This window comes from Bombus impatiens, unplaced genomic scaffold (genome assembly GCF_000188095.3).
Source record: "Bombus impatiens unplaced genomic scaffold, BIMP_2.2 scf_0051, whole genome shotgun sequence".
Taxonomy (NCBI): Eukaryota; Metazoa; Arthropoda; class Insecta; order Hymenoptera; family Apidae; genus Bombus; species Bombus impatiens.
Window position 1 is genome coordinate 364,282 of NT_176470.1, and position 21,965 is coordinate 386,246.

A 21,965-nucleotide genomic window follows, 5' to 3' on the forward strand; every position below is an offset into this window, starting at 1 on the left:
GGCGGTGGCGTCCTCGGTTTAAGCAGCGTCGGTTCAGATCGTACCGGTGCCACCTCGACCGCTGCCGGTTCTCATTCACATTCGCATAGGAAGCACCATCATCATCACAGAAGCAGAAGCGCGCCCAGAGCGCCGGAAAAACCACCGAGGAAACGTCATCTTAATCCTGGCCACAGCCTCGCTTCCATTCCCAGCCAGATTAAACTGTCGATGCTGAACAGCGGCCTCATCTCCTTCGGTAAGTCCTTCTGCGATTCACTTACAGTTCGATAAAATTCGCTCGTATAAAATAAATCGAGTCAATCGACGCTGCAACGTTTCTGATTTTGCGCAATTATTTCTTACGCGATGGATACGAAAGATATTTGTACACCTACACATTTCTACATTTATCGTTGTATCTACGTACTAGTGAGTCGGATGTTATAGTAAATTTCGTACGATTCGATAGTATTTTTATACGGTTACAAAAATTTTATGTTACTTGGTATCTTTTATTTTTCCATAGTCCTCCACTCCGGGTTAGAGCGCACTTTTCAGTTACATTCCTCTTGATATTTATTTATCGTCTACTTTGCCATACTCGAGCTCAACGTGTCTCGTACTTAACGTTAGACCCACAATCTGTAACTTCAAATTTGACCTTAGAAAATACTTTTTATATTCTTTATTCTCCGTGCTTTTACTAGTTAGAATCTCGTAACGCCTACGCTTTCGTAGCATACAAATTCGAACAGAATGTATCGTCTTATAGATGAAGTCATATATTTTTCGTCTCGAGGTATTTGATGTTTTGCGATTGACGCGTGAATTCCGTGTAACGACGCAACCAAAGATGGTTTCAGATTATTGTAACGTAAACGGATGTAACGCAAAATAAGCGGGAAGCAAATGTTTTTTTAGATTCTCGACTTGGTCGGTTTCATAATCACCGGCATAAATATGAAATTCTGACAATAAACAATTTGGTGCTATGGAAATGAAATGTAAAATTTAAAAAGAGAACGCTTCGTTGGAAGATAAGGACGTTTACAAATATCTTTTAGTAGCCGCTGTGTTTGAAATAATATGCAGAGTGCGAGTGTCGATGCAAATTTATATTTCTGCGAATATAATTAAAGAAATGGAACTCGAGCTGTTAACCGAGGAGGATGAGTTAACTCGTCGCTCGAATTGCTAGTATTTTGAATTTGAAGAATTTTTGCTCAACCGTATAAAAATTTGTTCGGTGGATTTTGAAGAATTTTTCGTGGGTTGTAAGAATTTCAGAGAATTTGTACGATGCATATCGATGTGTTCTCGAAGCATTAGCTGGATCCAACGATGGAGATAATTTATTTTTATTCAAGTTCGCCACAGGATATGACTATGTTTAATTTCCTACTTCTCTTCGAGGAAGCTGACATCTCGTTATACAACGAGTTTGAAAGTTTACGATGCGTTTATGGGCCATGCTTGTCCAAGATGATGAAATAACTCAACTATGCTGCGCATAAGATCATTTTGCGATAATAAAACCCGCTCCACGTGTATAAATACTTTATGTTCTTGTACTAACACTCGACGGATGATAAATGTTTGCTATCCAAACTTTATTAATTTCTACATTCACTCGCGATTACGGTTTTCCCCCATAGTTACGTTATCTTATTCTTTCTCTATAAAATGTTACAAAGTTGATTAGATTGTCGGTAGAAATTATTGCGTTTCGATACGAATAAATTATCTTAATAATTTTTAACGATGACGGGGTGATTTTAGTGACAAATATTGGTCGAACCTATATTATCACGATTACGAATAGATGATTATAGAAAAGTAAAAAATAGGTGGGTTGCATAAATTAATGGACAATTACAATAGTTTCTTTGATCAAATAACAATCAAGTGAATTACAAAGTATTTATGATAAAGCGATGGCACGTTTATTCGAAAAGTATTAACGCGATTAAAAGATTTGTTCGTTTCGAGAAAGTAATTTTCGAAAATTCGTGTCGATCGAAAGATTTGCCCAAGAAAATAAAATACGATGGACGCTTAGAAATTGATATCAGCCGAAAGGATTCCGTAAGATTAACGAGTTACGAAAGGACGAGAATCGAAAGGACGTGAGAAAAGAGGAGAAACGACGAATTTCGTATTGTGGTCTTAACAAGTTCGATTTGTTATATGGGAATTTACCGTTGCGTCGGCGTGAAAGGAAAGGGACAGCGAAAAGAGCGGGACTTTATAAAGTTGCGAAAGGATTTCTTTTTCTTCGTTACGAGTATTGGGCGCGAGGTAAAGAAGATCTGTAACTTGATTCGATCAAGCACGCCACTTCACCGGGGCTTTCCAAGCGTTTTAGATGCTTTTAGCCCAGCTCCTCTAGCCTTCTCGTTTTTCACGTTTCATTTCATACAACGTTTCTGTCCACCACGCGAAAATGCAACGCGCACTAAATCCACGGTAGAGAAAACTGGATGCGAATTATCATCCTTCTCGAACGTCCCAATCTTGACGTTCCTCGATTTTTCATCTCACGCGATTTTATTAAATTCTATTCCATTTCGATTCTCATTCTGTTCGTTTACGTATGGAAGAACTTATATTACGATCGAGTACAATTTGTTATTTTTGCACGAAATTGAATAATTAATTGGTTACAATAGAAAAGAAATAAACACGGATGATAATTGTAATTGGCGATACGAAGAGAACGATGGATCAACGATCGAAAATCAGGATTACTTTGGAAAATTGTAAATCGTAGTCGATCTTTGAGATTTCTTCTTCCTGTGTCACGCTATTAACTGTCAATAAAGGCGGTAACAATAAATATCCGTTTAGAAAAGCGATATCCTATTGCGAGTGGCGACGTACGACGTTCTCGAATCTCGAGCTCTTAAATTTATTTCTAAGCCTTCCACCGATACACCAGATAGGTCGCACTTGCAGGGATTTCAGCGTAACACCGCTACAAATAGCCAATGCCTTCGAATCCCACCGAGGATTTCATTTTTTATTCCGGATTACAGGCTGTTTCACGGGGAATGTTATTGCTTCTCTTTTCCGAAAATCAAAACCGGTATACGTGTCGTCTTTTCTCATTTTTTCGTCTTTCCTTTTCTTTTCCAGGGAATTCGTAGCTCTGATTAACGTAACGAACAAAATTGCGCCAGTTTCTCGAACGAAGTTCTCCGAGCGAATTGTACGATATAGTCCATCTTTTGTCATTCTTTTCTTTTTCCTTTCTTCACATAGTTACATTGAAATAAACGAATAAATTCCGAAAACTTGGTCGTAATAAAATTTTCTCTAAGAGTAACGTTTATAGGGAAAGTTTACACAGAAAGAAATAATATTTATCGAGTATCATCGGTATCATAAAAATGTGCATGTAGTAAAATGTAGTATTTCGGTGTATCAATTGGAAGGAAACGAACGCAGAGAGATATAATATTGGAATTAAATATTTTTATTCGAAGGAAACAGATACAGGGATATTTTTCTATAAAAATAGTCAGGATAAAAAATAATGTTGACTTTCAACGAATCGTTTCTACAAACCTGGAATCCAAGAACTATAACTGAACTCACGTCATCACGTTGTTATTCGTTCGTTATTTTCGACCAACTTCTACAAATTTCTTCGTCGAATCTTTACGAATTCGTCGTGTTGTGTGTATGAAAAATCGTAGCAATTCCAAGTTAACAAGACCACCAGAATGTCCAACAACGCGAGAGAATAATAGAAAAAGAGTGGGTGGTTGGGTCGCTCGAAACGGAATTCGGAGATTAGCGAATCGAAAGAGTTAAGCCGAGGCATAAGTCCTGTGTTTTATCACGTTTGTTTTGGTCTGCGTTGGAAAAGCGAATTTCAAATACTTGCTGTCGCAAACAGCCATCGTAAATTGCCTTCGAATCTTTTGATTTAATCGGCTGGGGATCGATAAAGCGTACAAATCGTACACCGAGTGTCGTGAGTACAGTGAGTCGTCGCAAGGATCTCCCTATGCAATCTCCTTGTACCGTAGCGGAAGATTAAGTACAGGGAGGCAGAAATCGAAGATGAATAAGATATCATTGCGGGTTAACGTTGGCGCTCGTAGTTGATGTTACTGTGAAGTAGCGATATCGAATGATGTTAACAGTCTGCGCTATGGATATTAGGTTGTCCGAAAAATTTCTTTCGTTTTACGAGGAAATAATAGACGCACAACGTTTGTTGTTTTATATTATTTTGTCGAATTTTGTTTCGTTCAGATGAACACCGTGACATTTCACAGACTTGGTTTCGCCTTTGTACGAAGCTGCACTGTTGTAAAAAACACGTTCGCGAAAGAAAGATACTTTCCGGACAACCTATCGTAGTTAAACGTAAGGTTATAGAAATTTATATAGTGCTTGACTACATAGGAGAAGTTCGAGTAAAAAGTTTATCATAAATTTCCGATAAATTATAAGCGATTGCTTGTGCTATTCTTATTTCCAACCTATTTGAAAATTTTCTATTCAATTCACACGACGACGTATCAAGGATGAATAGATTTATAATAAGTTTATAATAAATTTCTCTTTTCATATAGTTTCTTCCCTACTCTTTTTATATAGTAAACGTATTATGAATTCGTTATGGCTTTTATAATTACTCGTTATATTTTATTCCGCCACATTGAAAAATCATATCTACGGCGGCTGTTGTTGCGAAAACAGAGAACTAATTTTACGTTATCAACAAAGTTAATGGAAAATTTAATATACATACGTAGGTGGAAAATTCGACAGATTTTGAAAACAATTGCAAGCTCGTCGCTATAACTTTAACAAATCTAACAAAATATTTACTACCCTCTTGCTCGTTAAGTCCTCCTCATAGATTTCCTAATTCACCTTAAATTTCATATTTTCCCGATAATAAGCATTCCTCGAATAAAAGATTCTTGTATGCGAACGTGAAACTCCGATTATTGCGTTCTGCCGAGATACAACTATATTAGGTTTCTGACACGCCTGTTTCTCCTACCGGAGTGCTTTATAACGTCGTATTTCATTTCGAGACGCATACGTACCGTTCAGTATGCATTACGTAGTTACCTGGTTGTGGTGGCAGGCGGCTGCTGGATACAAACATATTTAGCATTGTAACTTCCTAACGAAAAGTTGAATTTGAATTTCTACGGCTGCGTGAAATCTGTGATCGCTTTGCATACGCGGAGTCCGCCTCGGCAACTCTGTCGTTGGATATTTTCCACGAACACGTTCTCGATACCAGATCACCGTATCTTTTTTTAAAAATTCGTCATATGTAGTCTGTGGATTTATTCGTGTATTTATGGAAAATCTGCAGATTCGCGAATACTCAGAGCGCGCATAACACGAACATCACGGAAGAAATCGTTTTTACTGAGTTCGTTAAAGGCAAAGATGGAAAATTTCACAACAGTTGAAAAACGATCTTACGAAACAAACTTATCCTCGTCGATGCTTGAAAGTTATGGAATCGGATGCATAAATTAATCGTCAAATATCATCCTAGACTCTTCACTTCGACAGGCGCGTACTTTTCACGCCACAAAACTGACGTTCGTGTTCTAAAATTAAAGGATCGCTTTTTTTCCTCTTTCCGCTTCTTCGAAATTTGCCGCGTGTCCGTATTTGCGAACGTGGTTCGCTCGTGATTTCACCTTCTTTTTTGCCGTGTTCTTTTTAACAGAAAATGATTTATCCGAGGAAAACTGTACTTACACACTGTGTTGCGACCCCATTCGACGACCTAATTGACGGCTTCTCTCGCATGTGATACTCGTTCTACTTTGCATTTCGCTGCTTCCTGTTATGTTCTTTCTCTCTTCTTCTTCGATATTCGTTCGTCCATCGCAAAAAGCGAAATAGCTCCTCGTGCAACCTTAAATTTCTCGCAAATTTTCTACCTTTAGCTTGGATCATGGAGTCAGAACGAGTTTCATTATTTAAAACATTGTACGAACCGCCGCTGTGTGAAATGCTTTAAACAGATATTTCTCCCGCTAAATGTTACAACGAGGAGTTATACTTTGGATATTTTGAATATCTTTGTATATTATACGTGTTCCGCGTATTTTTGCATCTCTGAATTTCCATGTAAGTAAAGCGAATTTCTATAGAGAAAAAGCAGCCGCTTCTTGATGAAAAAAAGATTTGCAGTGATGTAGAGTTTCTTTGAAAATTTCGCCACGACTGGCCTGCTTTTAGATCGCGCTTCCACGTAAGCTCAACGTGATTCAGATTCAATTACAACGTCATGGCACAGAATGCAAATTGTAAACTTCATTGCTGTCAGAATGGCGTACGCCAACAGTCACGAAATACGTGCAGGAAAAGTTGCAAAGTTTTCTCGTGACACAATTGGTTTCGAAAGTCGACTCGCGATACAAAAATCTTACATCACGCAGTAATTGAAAATATGTAATATCGATCGATTAAAAGTAACTGATATTTTAATCCAAGAATTAGCGATAGTTTCTAAAAATTGAAATTATTACAATTCAATATTTTGTACGATCTTCTTTTCACTCTTTCGTAAAAATATCAAATTTCCTTAGTCAGGATACCGTTGAATAATTTCTAGAAAAAATCATTTCGTACTTTGTATCGTTCTATTTTCAATATTTCGCAAATCTGATTTTTATTTTTCATCTCCCTTTTCCTTTTTCATTTTTTTCTAAAACTGAATGTAAATGATAATTGTTGTTATTTCTATACTCAGAGGTAGCATCACGATAGTTATTATTTTATCGAATGGATAAATCTATCACACCGTTCTGAGTAAAAAAAACCTTTATTGCACGCTCTTACAAAAACAAAAAGGGATAAAAACAAAAAAGTATCTCAAGTCTATCGATTAAATCCATCGATTGTAACTAGGACTATCTTCTAGTTGCTATTTCTTATAACTAACGCGTCTGCATATGGATGGCGAGCACGAGCTCACGTTGTCATTTTCAACGATAATAAATATAAATTAATAATAACGATGTACAGGTGAAAAATATCAATCAGTTAGCCAATGGAAATAGCGTATTTCGAATAAAATCGAACGAACTACTGATGGATTACTGGGCTCGTTCTTCTCATGCAAAACTCGCATTAACGTCTAAATTTTCGTCTGAGTCTCGTGAAAATTAGCTTAATGGAATATTACCGTACTTTCCGATCCTCTATAAATATTCGTCACGTCACGTAAAAACGGCATATCGTGAATTCAATCCACGGTATTTTCGTTTCTTCGAAAAAGAAAGTTTTGTTACCGAAAAAAGATTATAATTCGCGTAATACGTAACTAGCACATATATTTTCATGAAAAATTAAAATTCTGCAGAAAGAAAATATTTGTTGAAACGAGCGATCATTTTTCTCTACTTCCTTTCTTGGCGAACAAAGTATCTTATGGATTATTTACAAATTACCGTACCTTTTTTTTTGCAGGAAATAAATTTAATTTAATTAGGAAGAATAAAAATCTTCCTCGTCAAACACGTATATCACGTTCATCGTTAAACATCAATTTTCCACGATTTGTGTCAGTGTCTTGTTTCTAAAACGTTCGCGCAATAAAATAATTCAATTGTTTGTCTGTATGAACAATCTAAGAAAGAAATCTCATAGAATATGCAAAATATTGATCGTTATCGCGCAAGCAACGCGATTACAGTCGTTCTATTGCAATTGTTGGAGTAATTTGTCGATATTTTTTTTTGTCGACCATTGAGATATGTAAATTCTTTCAAATGGATCGCAGTTTGATCCTATCATCCGTCCAAGGTTTATTTTGAATAGCAACGAACGATGGATGTGTCTGGTCGGTATCCGGGTTAATCCACTTGGGCTTCAATTTCTATTCTTAAAGTTACCTGTTCCTCTCCCTCCTACGCTCTCCACCTCCTTGCCTTTAAAATCATTGTTGAATCATTTCTTTGTATCCTGTTTGTATTAAAAGGAAGGTAATATTTTTATTAGTATCGCACGAAATATCACGATATAATTGATATTTATTAATCTATAGCATAGCTATTGTACAATCCCGCTATACTTTGGTACCAGTAGAGCAGACACGGCATAGCAAGCAATAACAGGGCGAAGAGAATTATTTGGATTTCGTTTCTCTGCCTGTTAAATCATCGATATATTTAAATATTACTTGATATTCGACGATCGAATTATTGAATTTTTTCAAAAAGTGTCATTTCTTTCCATTCTTCCAACAATTTCCCTTATTTCGATAAAGAATTATGTATGAAATTTTAAATAATATTTTGACTTTGCTAGCGTTTGATAGAGATGCTAACGTGGCTGCGTAATTTATTTAACATTGTCGCGCAGGAGAAAAATTTCGATAGATTTTACGGTCGGATAAACGATGCATTCTGTGCATGATCGAAGCGTTTATGCACCGGAAATGGATGAGCAAGGTAATAGTTTGGGTTTCGTACATACGTATATACATGTAGCTACGTCGACATTCTAAAATTCGTGGATTCATCACGATCAATACTTTGTTAGCTTTTAATTCGTTCCTTTTTTCATTATTCATTGGTTCGTCCACTTGCACACCCGCGTGTCTGCCTTGGTTACCTCAAATCTAGAGCAGATATTTCCATTTTACACCTCGTTCTATTTATTTTGGAAATTCTGTTGCCTGTTCTTAATTTCAACGAGAATTATGACCATGTATTTCGGTTATCAGGTTTCTTCTTCGTTCTTCTTTCCAACACGGACTAGTTTTATTATTCGTTATTCTAAACTTTTAAGAATTATCGGTTCTGAAATAAAAAAATTCTTGGATCGAGATTTTTTCTCCGCTTTGTATTATAATTTCATAGCACTCGAAGCCTTTAGAAGCGAAATACCGGAGCATTCGAGTAGCCAATTGCTCGCAAGTACCGTAGTATTTATAACGTGCACTCATAGTATGTGCAAGTACTTAAAAATTTGAACATTTAAGTTCCCGGTTACAGAGTACTCGAACGTCTCGATACTTAGATACTTCGGTAAATGACTTCTAAGTATCGAATTTTACAAGTACCCCAGCCTTGTTTAATCACTCGAGTATCTAAGTCTAAAAATATCTAAACGTTAAATACAGTTTGAACATACAGTGGCTACAAAAAGTATCTGCACACCATCGCCTATGTTATTTACATACCGGGATTTACCTAAATCCGAGTATATTAAATATCGTATTAATTAATAGTAATTTCGTCGTACGACTACAATAATTCGATATTATGAAAATGAAACGCAGAAGCCGATAAAAACGCGCCTCAATGGAAAATAAGGACATGTGCAAATGCTTCTTGTAGCCACTGTATAATCTTATAATCTTTTTTTTTTCCATATCGACGCGTAACTCATTCGACGCTAAAAGGTTAACGTAGCGTGCATAAAGCTCAGCGAGCCATTTGCCTTAATCAGCAACGTAGTTAATAAATGAAACATACTTTTACCAGAGGCACTTTCGCGTGATCTTTACGATACACCGTTGCACCGCCAGTTTTCTTCCGTTTCACAATTTTAATCAGAATAATGGGATTATACGAGGCAGAAACTAAGCGAAATATTAATTCGGAGATGCTGCCGGTATACTTGAAATTCATCAGCGGCCGGGCAAACGAATGGCTCTCGCCGATTGTAAATTCTATCCCCGTAACCTTGTTTCGAACCTCCTCGTTTTCATGTCGGTAACGCAGACAGCGACACAGGCAACGAGGAAAAAACGTTGCGAGTTTACTTTCACGCGTATATAAGAAACACGTTCGACGTATTCTGCCTGCGTTTCATGCGTTTCCTCGCTCCTACTATTTTCGATTCAACGAGATACACCGAGCCATACCACACAGGATGTCTCATGGTTTGATAGCCAAACTTCGTCACTACGTTATTACGAGTATAACGAAGCGAAAAATGTTATATAAATGTAAGTCATTTGGAGGTTTATTTCCTTCGCGTCGCCCTTAACCTCTCCACCTACGCTATAACCTTCTTTGTCCTAACCTCTACCACGGATCACGCGTTAATCCTGCTTGCTTTTTCGCTCCGGTTATTTCACTTTTATTTCGCTCTTTTAATTCTTTCCTTCTTATCCTTTCTACCTTTTTCTCCCTCTTAATTTTTCTATAATCTCTATGTTTTTGCTGGGATTTCGCACGTGTGCGTACCTCCGCTCTCACGTCTTAATCGAAAGTGTTATTTGAAACTTTATTAAAAAGTTATGGTAAAGATAGGAAATACAAGAGCGAGAGCTTCGTTGAAACGTTATTATAAAAATACAAACTGCGAGGAAAATAAATCTTGATTTCCAATATCGTTCCTAAATCATTCACGTTATCGGACTTTTGTGCGTGCGTAATGTCAAGAGAGAAAGGTATAGGGGGCTCGTGAACGTATTTGAACAGTTATCATAGGAAATTTGTAACACATCGTATGTAGTCATAAAAGATTTCCATACGTATTGGAATACTTTCGCGAGTCGTCTTATTATAAGGTGAAATTTCGAAATGCACGAGAATCACGGTAAGCGAGAGAAGTGACTTGATATTACTATAAATTGATGAAATATCATTTATAATACGTGGAAATAGTCGATCGATATTTAAAACGTTGTCGTGTTTTTGAAAGATGGATTTTGGACCGGCCGCACTATACCGTTGATTTATGAATAAACAAATACGCGAATAGATGTGGAGGCATCGCGTTGCACGTAAAAATATCAAGGGAAAATAACTGGCTGCGTTATGCGATTTTACGGCAGCATGTATATTAATTTTCTTTCGTGTGTATCAATTTCCGATATTTTGAAATAAATTTTTCATAAAAGGTTCACTAACGATAACGAAATAACGTCGTTAGAATCGAGTAATAAAAAAAGCTTCTTTCGATATATCCAAATCTTGGTTTACAATGCACAACGTCTTTGTCGCGTCTCGAAACACCTAAAAAGTTTAGCAATTCCTGCGGGCAATTGTTCAACAAACTCGTATATACTACGCGTTGTCGTTGTGCACGGCGAACGCTGCTGTGCCGAACGTTTCAAAATTATGGCCGAAAATAAAATAGTTGACCCAGTGCCCGAGCTCCCTATTCTCTTCCCTTCGATAATTTCATGTCACTGGCACGAACACGCGACTACCTCCACTGAAACACGCGTCGCATCGTCGACTTTTCCGCCGCGTAGAGACGACGCGACGATGCACACGAGGCCAACGACAATCACGACGAAAGAGACGAAAGAAATGCATGTCGAGGTGCATCCTCGTGGGGCCATCTGCGATCGTGAATTATTTTTACACGCTACTGCTTCTTGATATTTCGCGTGTGTGTGCGCGCGTGCCGTCACTTGTCTCAGGGGACGTTCTTACTTAGAACCGCGCCACGGCATCGGTGGTTGATTTCTTCTTCGTTGATCTTGACACGAATACGTACCGTAACTCGGTGCCATCGAGCCGTTGTCCCTTAACTGGCTTGTTCAGCTTCGTGTCGCGATCGAAATAAAGCGGCGGACAAGTACCGGGATCTTGACTCGTCTTAACGTGGCGGTAAACCGGCCGTGAAATGCCTGAGCGATCGTTTCTATTTTATTTTATTTATTTAAAGTCGCGTTAGTTTCTGAGCGGAACGAACGAACGAACGAAGGAATTTGTCATCGTATCTCAAGTACACGTAATCGTACGGTCGTTCGATCACAGCAGTAATTTATCCAACTTGTTTAATATCCCACTTTTGACGAATGCTGGAAGAGAAATGGTAAATAACTCGTCGTAACTTCTCGCCGTAAATTCCGATAATCCAACTTGCGTACAACATTTTTTTGCCAACCGTGTTTGCTGCAGATTTACCTCTCGAACCTGCAGAACGAACTTTTTTGCTTTTCCACGCATTTCTCATTCAGGATGTCAAGGATTATACCTCTCTTTGATTTCGTCTCAAAGGTTTCTCTTGATATCTCACGGAATGTAGGAAAGCTCGGCGATCTTAATAAATTTGACGTTCTTTTTCTCGTTTGTTGTTTCCCTACAACCGAAAGAAGTCGGAAGAAAATTCAATTACTCTCTTAATCGTGTAATAAAAAGAAACAGAGGGAGAAGAGAGAGAAACCGTGTGCTTTTGTGAAAGTTCTCTGTGTTTACACGTAGAAACTACCGATTCCAGAGCAAACATCATCCCAGAAACGATATCGGTGCAACAATGTCGGGCGTTTTCCATGTAACACGAGAAAGGAAACGCGAGTATTCAACCTCCACCTCGTGGAAGTTGAAAAATTCTGTTTTCGCGTTCTGGTAGCCGGTGCAAAACCCGGGGATCAGTCGCTAAACAAAAGGTTCACGATGAAAACTTTACTGCATCGCAGGAAATTGCTTCTGTAAACTGGAATGCTCTTCGTTGATTGTATCAATTGAAAGTCGCCAAATACGAGAAGCTTATTTTGTCGTTGTTATTATTTCTAGCGTTCGCTCGTGCAATAATTTTTCAGTTTGCAATATTGCCGAATCGATTTTACATTAAATATGTATCCACAGAACGACGAGTCGTAATGTAATAAAATTTACATGTAGAATTTTATCTATTTCGTCATCGAACTTCTTTTATATATCTCTGTATTTTCTTTTTTATGAATGTTGGAATTCTTGAAAAGCTTAAATAACTTTGACAAGATAAATATCGATGCCCATTTTACCAACGTAACTTTGTTATAGAGTTTCTTGGAGAATCTTCGATTTGGAACACTAACGCCTCAGAAACCTTGTAACTAATTTCTTTGATCTCCTCGAAATTCCTAGATTTAAGGAACCAGAGTTCGTGTCGCGTTCTCGTACCATCGAACATGGATTCAGACTCCCCTTCTGAAACCTTTTTTCTTCCCTTATTATAGCGATTATATTACGATCGATTTATGGATTATTATATCGTATGGAGAATAATTGAATAACGCAATATCTATATAGAAAAATTTATTTAATTTTTTAAATCTAATTTTTATCTATTTATTCAGGTAAGTTTAGGTTCGATAAGAAGTATTCTTCAAAGCTTTATTTATACTCGTTTATGATATACAAATAATTTAAAACAGAATAATTAAATTTATAAAATTAATGGAAATTAAATTTAGAAAGTAATACAAGCAGCGATTAATTTGGTGTGGCAGCAATGACGGTTAAACCAAGTTTGTAAATTAATTAAATGATATAATTTTAAGTGAAATTATGATTTCAAAGTAATAATTAATTATAAAAATAAAGGATTATATAAATTTATTTTATTACAGTTTTTAGTTTTCTTTCATTGAGTTTTCGTTCTGTTTACACACGTCAGACTATGTAATTTTTCTTGCATATGATTTCCATCGACTGTTCACCTTACTGGTCGAATTCATTTTTCCTTGTTATTCTTTACCTTCACATCCAGCAATTCTACATAGACGAATTTCACGTTCTTTTCGTGAAATATCCCTGTCGACACTCCTTAAGTTTGAAATTTTCTCAACATTTTATCCATCACTCTTTCCCTCAGAGCTGTCCTGCAGACTTTGCTTCCTGTATGTCATCCACGATTTTGTCTTTTTAATAAAGCAGCACACTGTTTTTAGATACACCACTACCTCAGATACGTACACTGAATCATAAGAAAAAAGAAACTTGAGCATACTCTCGTTATGATATTGCATTATCGTTGAAACAAATTCAGAATTAAAAGGAATCAAGGTTCTTGAATTTCCTTGAATTTCCTTGGATTTTCTTGAATTTCTCGTCGCATTTTCTGAATTTTATTTTATTTTATTTTATTTTATTATCATAGCTTTGTTATATTATATTTATATTGTATTGCTGTACTGATGTACTGACGGCAAATAATTTATTCGTAAAAAATTGATTCTGGTTAGTTGGTAATTTTCTTACCAAAGTGAGAGTCAAATAAATCGTAAGCTTTCTTAGTACGAGCAAAATTTTTGCAATTTCGTAGAGAATTTAACGTTCGGTATTAGTCGACTCTCCATTATCCGAATTGCATTTCCTTAGAAGGAAAGAAATTGCGATTGGGAGGCTTAGGAAGCATTAAAATGAAATTGAACACACAATAAGTAAAATGTATGGGATTTATATTTATATATAGAATTTCGTTATGAATTTTCAAGAACTTATAAATACTTCTAGTAATATATTTTAATATTTGGAACGATATAAATTTGTCGATTTTGTCACTTTGTCGAATCCACTAGTTTCCATTAGTTATTTTTATATAAAAACTGTCATGAAAAATATGTGAAATTTAGACTTCCTGTATTCATTGTATATTTAACGACTGTCGTTTCACAATTATCAGAGAGTCGTCAACGAGTCATCAACATTCGGCTGGACGCGTTCAATACGATGGTGCATCGCCCTTCAAGGACCAGGTGTGCGATGTCAACGTCAACAACAGAAAATTTGCGGTCCGTTATTCCGCGGGTTAACGATGGACACAAATACCTCACAGATAATTTGCAACATCGATCGATTATTGTAGATTTATTAGTAGATAGTAACTATAATTTGAAAAAGATTTAGCGCATAATTTAGACATTATTGTAGTTAGCTTTTTTCAAAGATCAAGCAACACATTGATATACAGTATTCGAACTTCATAAAATAAAATAAAAATCGAATGAGATCGAATTTGTAACTGGATCGAGATTGATGCCATCGCGATCGAGGAAGAAGTCGCGAGTGGATGCGAATGGAAAATATCGGAAAGATATTGTGTATAACGTACACGTGGTCCGCGTTCTTTACACGTCCGGAGGTGAAGGAATTTCAAGTGGCGGTGCGCGATGGCTCGCGGCTGGTTAAATGCAAACTTGTCCTGGTGCCAAGTAAAGCCAATTACTGCATAATACCGTCAGCTCCGTTAGTAGCTTTTGCTGGAACGCGACAGGGAACAGACAAAGCCAGAGACCTTGCCACGATTAAGAAGCGCAGGCAAAGTGGCACACAACCACAATTTTCATAGAAAATACATGGCAGGTCGAGATTCGGATTTATCGAAATTTTGCTTGCCAAAGACGCGGCTATTTCATGGGATCGAATAAACGTCGTAGATTTTCTAATAGGAAAAGTGAACTTTTAGGGTTTGAAGGTTTAAGATTGTAGTTGGAAATTGTTAAAAATAATTATAGGTCTTTAATTTCCGACGAATACGTCACAGTTCCAGGAATACATCGCGTTTGTTCGTTCGTAAAGATCGATTTCTATGCAACGATCAGCGTTGACAGGCTTTGTAAAAAGAAATTTCATTCGTCACTGTCTTAATATATCGTTGAGAAATGTTCGACTGAATTATTTATTGAAACAGGCACTCGCGAGTCCTCCATAACAATCAACGTAATCAACATAATGATCTTCCTGCAAAAGCTCGCGCTTTTTCTAATTCGTTAAATATGTAATATCGTTCGTTGAATATGTATCTACGTACGTGTATTTCCAGTTATAGCGGACGTTTAAATTTCAGAATATAAAATACTTTCGAAAAAACATCCGACTGTAGGTCTCCGCGCAAAGCAATTTCTACTCAATTTTTGACCAGGGAAGTTGCAAAAATCGACTGACAAAATATCTACATTTGTACATAAAAAAAGAAAAAAGAAATACAAGATCGTACGAATCGACTAATGGCAGAAACTTGATCGTATTTTCCAACTTTATCAATCTGTATGTACGGGGTGTGCCGTTTAAGACCGTCTAAACGTCTGATTCACTTTTAACGAAGCGAGAGACGTGTCGAACATCGTTCGAAAGGTTTTAAAACCTTCCCGATTTTTTTTTTCATGAAGTTTTTTACGTCACCGGTATTTTTTGCCAGACAACATATACTTTTTTCATTGCACCGTATGATACGCGTTAAGATGCATCGTGATGTGCCTGCCAGTCGTACGACATCGAGACGACTCTGAACATGAAAAAGATAATAAAGTTCCGAGACGATGTTGGCACAGCAGCGAACTTTTTGTTGCGATGTCCATTAGCGGCGATGCACCGTTCAAAGCGAGAAATTACGGATCGCGATGCTCTTTCTACCTCCTCTAACGCGATAGCTTTACAAGTTCCAGTTATCCGATTCTTCGTATATTCTGGACTGTCAGATTACCGTTGATAAACGTTTTCTTTCAACTTTCCGCAAGATAAAAATCTAACGCTGTTAATTCCGAACAATGTGCTGCTCGCGAAACATGATCGTTACGATTAGGGAATTTTCCATTTAACACTTGCGTAGCAACTTAGAAACAACGAGCTGAGCAGTCATCATCACGCTGGTACCACGCGTTTTCCACCAAGGATTCAACGTCTCTCGTATCGTTAACGATGAAGTAGATATTTAGTTGATCGGTTTTAAGTAGGACACTCTGTATATGATCTACTTTTTAGTTAAACTCCGCGCAAAGCACCCAATCCTCGATCGAGGAAGTTACACGAGTCGTCGTGATACGCACGGCCAGTCATGGAACTATTAACCCATTTTTTATCCGGCGCGCGAAAACTAGGGACACGTTGGTACACGAAGTGACTGGGAATGGCGCTCAGCCTTGGGAAAAGGATGGAAAAAGTGTCGGCGAATGACAAACAATATTTTTTGCCCGGCTCTACGAGGGGACCACTGAACGAGATTGAATGACATCTAACTCCCGCACTGCGTTTGTTCTTCCTTTTATTTCGCGCCGTTGCACTCTCCACACCCTCGCCAACTTTGCTTTTACCCCTTTTTGTTCCCCTGCTACCCTTTCGTTCGTGTTTCTCTCGCCTATACCCTGTGTTTGTTCTTCCAACTGTTCTTGTCGCCTGTTCCTCGTTTTTTTCTTCTTTTTCATCGTTCTTTCTTCCTCCGGCCGACAAAAGTTACGACTGCCAACGAGAAAATCGGAATCGCGGAAGCTCGGAATCGTCCGAGGAATGGCCGCGGAATACTGCACGATAAATATTAAAGTAAGAAGAAAGAAAATTGCAAAATGTACGCATATGCAAAGATTTAGAAAATTGCTTAAAATTGCATTTAAAATTACAATCGATTAAATTGGAAACAAGGTCATTTTTAATCCTTAACTATCGTCTGTTGCAGGAAATTTCTATCGAAGTTCTATCTCTGAATATCTGTTTATGTATATTCCATACATTTGTGTTATATTCGTGTATGTTCATGCATATTTTCTCTACATTTTATACGTTTCGATTTCCAGTAAATACACGGACAGGCGAATGCAACGATAGAACGTGGATCAACGGAATCGAAGCGATTTCTTCGTAATTCGTAACGAAGAAACGATCGTGGAAATTCGTATCGTAGCGTGGAAACAGTATTTGAATTCGTGGCATTCGTGTTGCATTTCCGTAATATCTGGTTCGATATTATCGATAACGGCGCACTTTGCGATTAAATACCGTTTCGTCGGTCGAATTGAATCCTGGAGAAACGGTCGACAACTCGGAAACGCGAGGATTAATCGATCTATCGTTTGCGTAATGCAACAGGCCGATCTGGCCACCGAGCATGAACCTTAACAATGTTGTTTCCGGTGCTTTCCATTCACCGAAGCCTCGTTATGATCCCAGCAAAGCGATCGTTAATTTCCGCTTGCTATCGCATAGTTTTTGTCGTTTTAAATCAAAATCGTTTAATCAAACTACATCTTGTTAATCGTCAAGAATTTCTAGTATTACATTTCTATCGCAAATAATATGAACTGACTTGATTAAATGCCATTCGTGTTTTATTCGTCTCTAATTTCACCAGCAAAGAAGTGTTTGGTGAAGCAATTACCCAGCTATTAGATATGAAAACCAGAGATCGAGGGATTAAAACTAAACGAGCCTTCAGTTACCCTTTCAACCACCTTATCCCAGGAATAAAATAGTATTATTATTATATCCTTCTAATGCTACTCGTCCTGTTCAATGAACATCTCATCGCGAACGAGGATTATCGTGAATAGCTTTCGAGCGGAGAGTCGACTAAAACTTACGATTCTCTAGAAATTTTGTATAAAGAGGAACGCATAATTCCTGTGTTTATTATTTTTCTATACGTTCGCCAATTTTCAGGATAATTGGTAAAATAAATTTGTCATCCCTCGCACCGAGGATCGTCTTTGTCTTTACCTCGTAGAATTTCTGCTATTAAATTTATTTACCTTGGAATTTCTAATTTCTCATTACCGATAAAGATGAATCGTATTTTATCTTTACATTATCGTCAAACTTACGATTCTCTAGAAATTTTGTATAAAAAGGAACGTATAATTCCTGTGTTTATTATTTTTCTATACGTTCGCCAATTTTCAGGATAATTGGTAAAATAAACTTGTCATCCCTCGTACCGAGTGTCGTCTTTGTCTTTACCCCGTAGAATTTCTGCTATTAAATTTATTTACCTTGGAATTTCTAATTTCTCATTACCGATAAAGATGAATCGTATTTTATCTTTATATTATCGTCGAACAAAACCAATTTAACCAGATACGATTCGTTTTCGTTAAATCTTCTGCTTCGCTATTATAGATGCTTCTGATGAAACGATTATCAGATTAAAAATCATAAACTGTGGACTAAAATTAAGCGATTTTTCAAGTATTTCTTAGCCGCGTCTAGCCTTCTTGAAGCGAAAGAGAAAATTATTCAGCCACCAAAAGATATTCGTCGCCGTTGATGAATATCTCATCGCGAACAGTTAATCAGAGAAAGTTAGAATCGGATCGGACCGATGTCCGTGTTAATTGGTCGGTCGGTTGCTAAACTTGATTAGAATCGTGATTAGAAAAGCAAGGAAGTCGTTGATTGAAGTAGCAATCGGTGCATTTCCACAGGAAAATTACTCGATTTTCGGGGTTTCACCGAATTTAATTCGATCTCGCAATCAGAGGTTGTATTATTGCCCGGGTCGTAACGAATATCGAATTAATTCGATCCTCTCATCACGTGCATGTGTGTAAACAGATGTGCATGGTTTATACACACGGGGAAATTTCACTAATTAACAACAGATAGGTAAACGCGCACCTATCGACGGATATCCGTGGACCGGATTGTTTTATCAAGGTTCGTCGTGTTTGTCTTGATAATAATAATAATAACAACCGGGACATAATGAACTTTTCAATTATTCGTGACATTGTCAGAATTTACGTACTATACTGTTATACCGTAATGGATGCAAGAAGAAATCGCAATATCAAGAACGCGGTAGTAAATCCTATCTTTGTATTCTGATTAAACATTCCGATTTATTTTTTCTCTCAAGTTGAAAGTTTTGTAAAAATTCTTAGTCCTCTCTGTCTACGAGTATGAACGCGTTAAATTAAACGTAATTTCAGTTTAACCGAATTCCAAACGAAGAAGGAAACCGCAGAACGCTGTGAAAAATTTTAATTATTCTTCTAACGAAGCTTCGAATCTACTCGTGAAATTTAATTAAAATTAATCCAAGAAAATAGCTAGCCGATACTATACGATATTTTAACCGTACTTCCACGGAAGCTTTCTACTATACGCCTTTTATATTTAACTTAAATTAAACCACAAAAGAATATCACCATGCAAAATCTTAATTGCCTTTCGTTGAAGCTTCGTGTTTATTCTTTCGATCGAGATTCAATTAAAATCCGAAAAAAAATCATCCAATATCATGTAGAATTTCTATCGTTTTATTAGCGAATTTCTAAATAGAAATAGAAAGAGCGGAATATAATATCATAGATAGCTTTTATTATTATTTTTAAGATAATCCTTCGTGCCCCTAATTTCCAAAGGTATCGGTATTCGATGGAAACGTTTCGCGTTAACGATGAAACCTACGTTATTCCTATTTCTCGATGTCGAATTTAATCCGAACGATATTTGTCCCGACGCTGGTCTCAATCACGCGGTCATAAGCTTTATTGCTAGGAGGGGGCGATATAACGAATATTAAATCGCGCGAATGAATACGCATTCAATTTGGTAATGTTCTCGTTTGTGGTATTATACGATGCTCACTGCGTGCTGCAATATGACTGCATACGCGAAACTGGTTGCGAGGAAGTGGATATACGTGGACACGCGTGTTACATCTCCCATAACGCAAATACAAGCGAATTTGGCGATGCTTCGTGAGCCCTGACACGTGACATTGTTCATTTATTGCGACCGATATAAACGTCGACAATAGTAACATTTAATAAACCGTTCGCGACTTAAACATATATTAATTTTCATTGTTTCCTGTTGGTTGTAAAGGGAGGGATATAATTTTCAGAAAGTCCAACGATTAAATAGCGTTTTCGTTTACGAGGAATTTTTGGCGAGATGGGGGGATTAAAAAAGGTTTTGTGAACGAGAACTTTGCTGCGGTAGAGTTAATTTATGGTATTTATATGGTGAAACGGTAGGGATGGAATTGCGAGAGACAATTGCGGGAAGGACAGGAAGACGCGTGTTATATGGTTGATCGGGGCATCGTAATTAGAAATTACTCAATTTTCGGATTTTCAAATCGCGGAATTCACGGAGCTTGGAATTCTCAAAGTTTTTCAAAGTTTCTAAAGCTCCGAATTTTCAAATCTTCGAATTCCGAAACTTTCGATCTTTCGAATCGTTCGATTCTGAAAATGTTGATTTCCTAAGCGTTAGAATTCTTAAAATTTCGTCTTAACGTAGTCCATAGAACTTGGAATTCTTAAATTCTCTGAATTTTTCAGAAATTATTAACCGTCCTTTTTATCACCAAGAAAATGGAAAAAAATGTGCATCCGAAAACCTACGAATAACTCTCGCGATATCATTTAATCGTATTCAATTTCTGCTGAAAGTAATCGAATACAACTCGCATTCTGTCCGCGTTTCTTTTCCATAGCAATTCTATGAACTTTCTCCTTAATCGACGAAATATCATTTCTGACGTCAGTGGAAAAGTGCGAGTGGAACACTCGCTTTGTTCTCTCGAACCATCTTTCCCGAGATCATTCTCCGTCGTTTTTTCGAATGCTGAGAATAGTCGATCCCAGGAAGAATCGTAATTTTCTCGGCCTCCATTCTCCGCATCCCCGTTTCCTCGCCCAATCTCTCACGAAGACAAAGACGCCTTCTTCTTTTCGTATATTGCCAGGGCAGAACGAAATTCCTCGCGCGGTGAAATTGAAAATACCTTCGGGTTTCTTCATTTTCAAGCGCAAGGTCTCGCCTCTTCTCGCAAACTGTCATGGATCGTTCGATACTCTCTGCCCTTTCTCGTTTTCTCTCTTTCGCTTTTCGCTTATTTGCACGCTTGTCGCGCTAAAGAGGGATCAGGGCCATTAAAACGATTGCTTTCTTCCCGCTCCGGATTGCTAAGTTTTACGCCACTCCTCTTTTTTTTATTTTTCCTCCTCTTCCTTTTTTTTCTTTTTCTTTTTTTTTTACCGTCGTTTTAGAATCGTAGTCTGTACGCGCAGTGGAATTGTTAACGATCGAAGACCGCAAGGAGAACATAAAACGCGATAAGTGTATTCTCGTTGATTTTTATCGACTTTTCGTAATTCGATTGCCTCGATGGTCGAGTACTTCGCTATAACACGATGACAAAGAATAATTTTGCAAAGTTCAAAGACGTGGATTAAATCTGGTTGAGAAATTGGTTGTGAGAGACTTTAGTCGTAGCGATGACTGTATCGTGGGTGTTCGTGTATTTATGGCAAATTTAACATTGTCATTGGCAGAGACAAATAGCTTTACAGAATTAACGATAATAATACGATATAAAATATGTTTTAAGTTACACGAAGCATATTATGGATTTATATTTGATTTATTTAAAGCTCCCAGTCTGTTGTGTATAGTAGATTATGAAAACGTTTTTCATCGAGATTACACGATCGAAAGAAAAATATTTTTGTTACGAATTACCGATACCTGCACAAATAAAATATAATCAATTTTTCACTATATAAAATGCTATTACAATTAATTTCTTTATAC

General features: G+C 37.2%; 1 protein-coding gene across 6 annotated transcripts in view; it reads left to right on the forward strand.

The window, feature by feature from the left end:
- Nucleotides 1–21,965, forward strand: part of LOC100740849 (receptor-type tyrosine-protein phosphatase kappa) — a 108,383-nt gene that overhangs the window by 23,193 nt on the left and 63,225 nt on the right. For all 6 annotated transcript variants that reach the window (XM_033324228.1, XM_033324233.1, XM_033324235.1 and 3 more), the window contains one exon: nucleotides 1–238. In XM_033324228.1, the coding sequence (XP_033180119.1) occupies nucleotides 1–238 (238 nt within the window). The remainder of the gene's footprint in view (nucleotides 239–21,965) is intronic.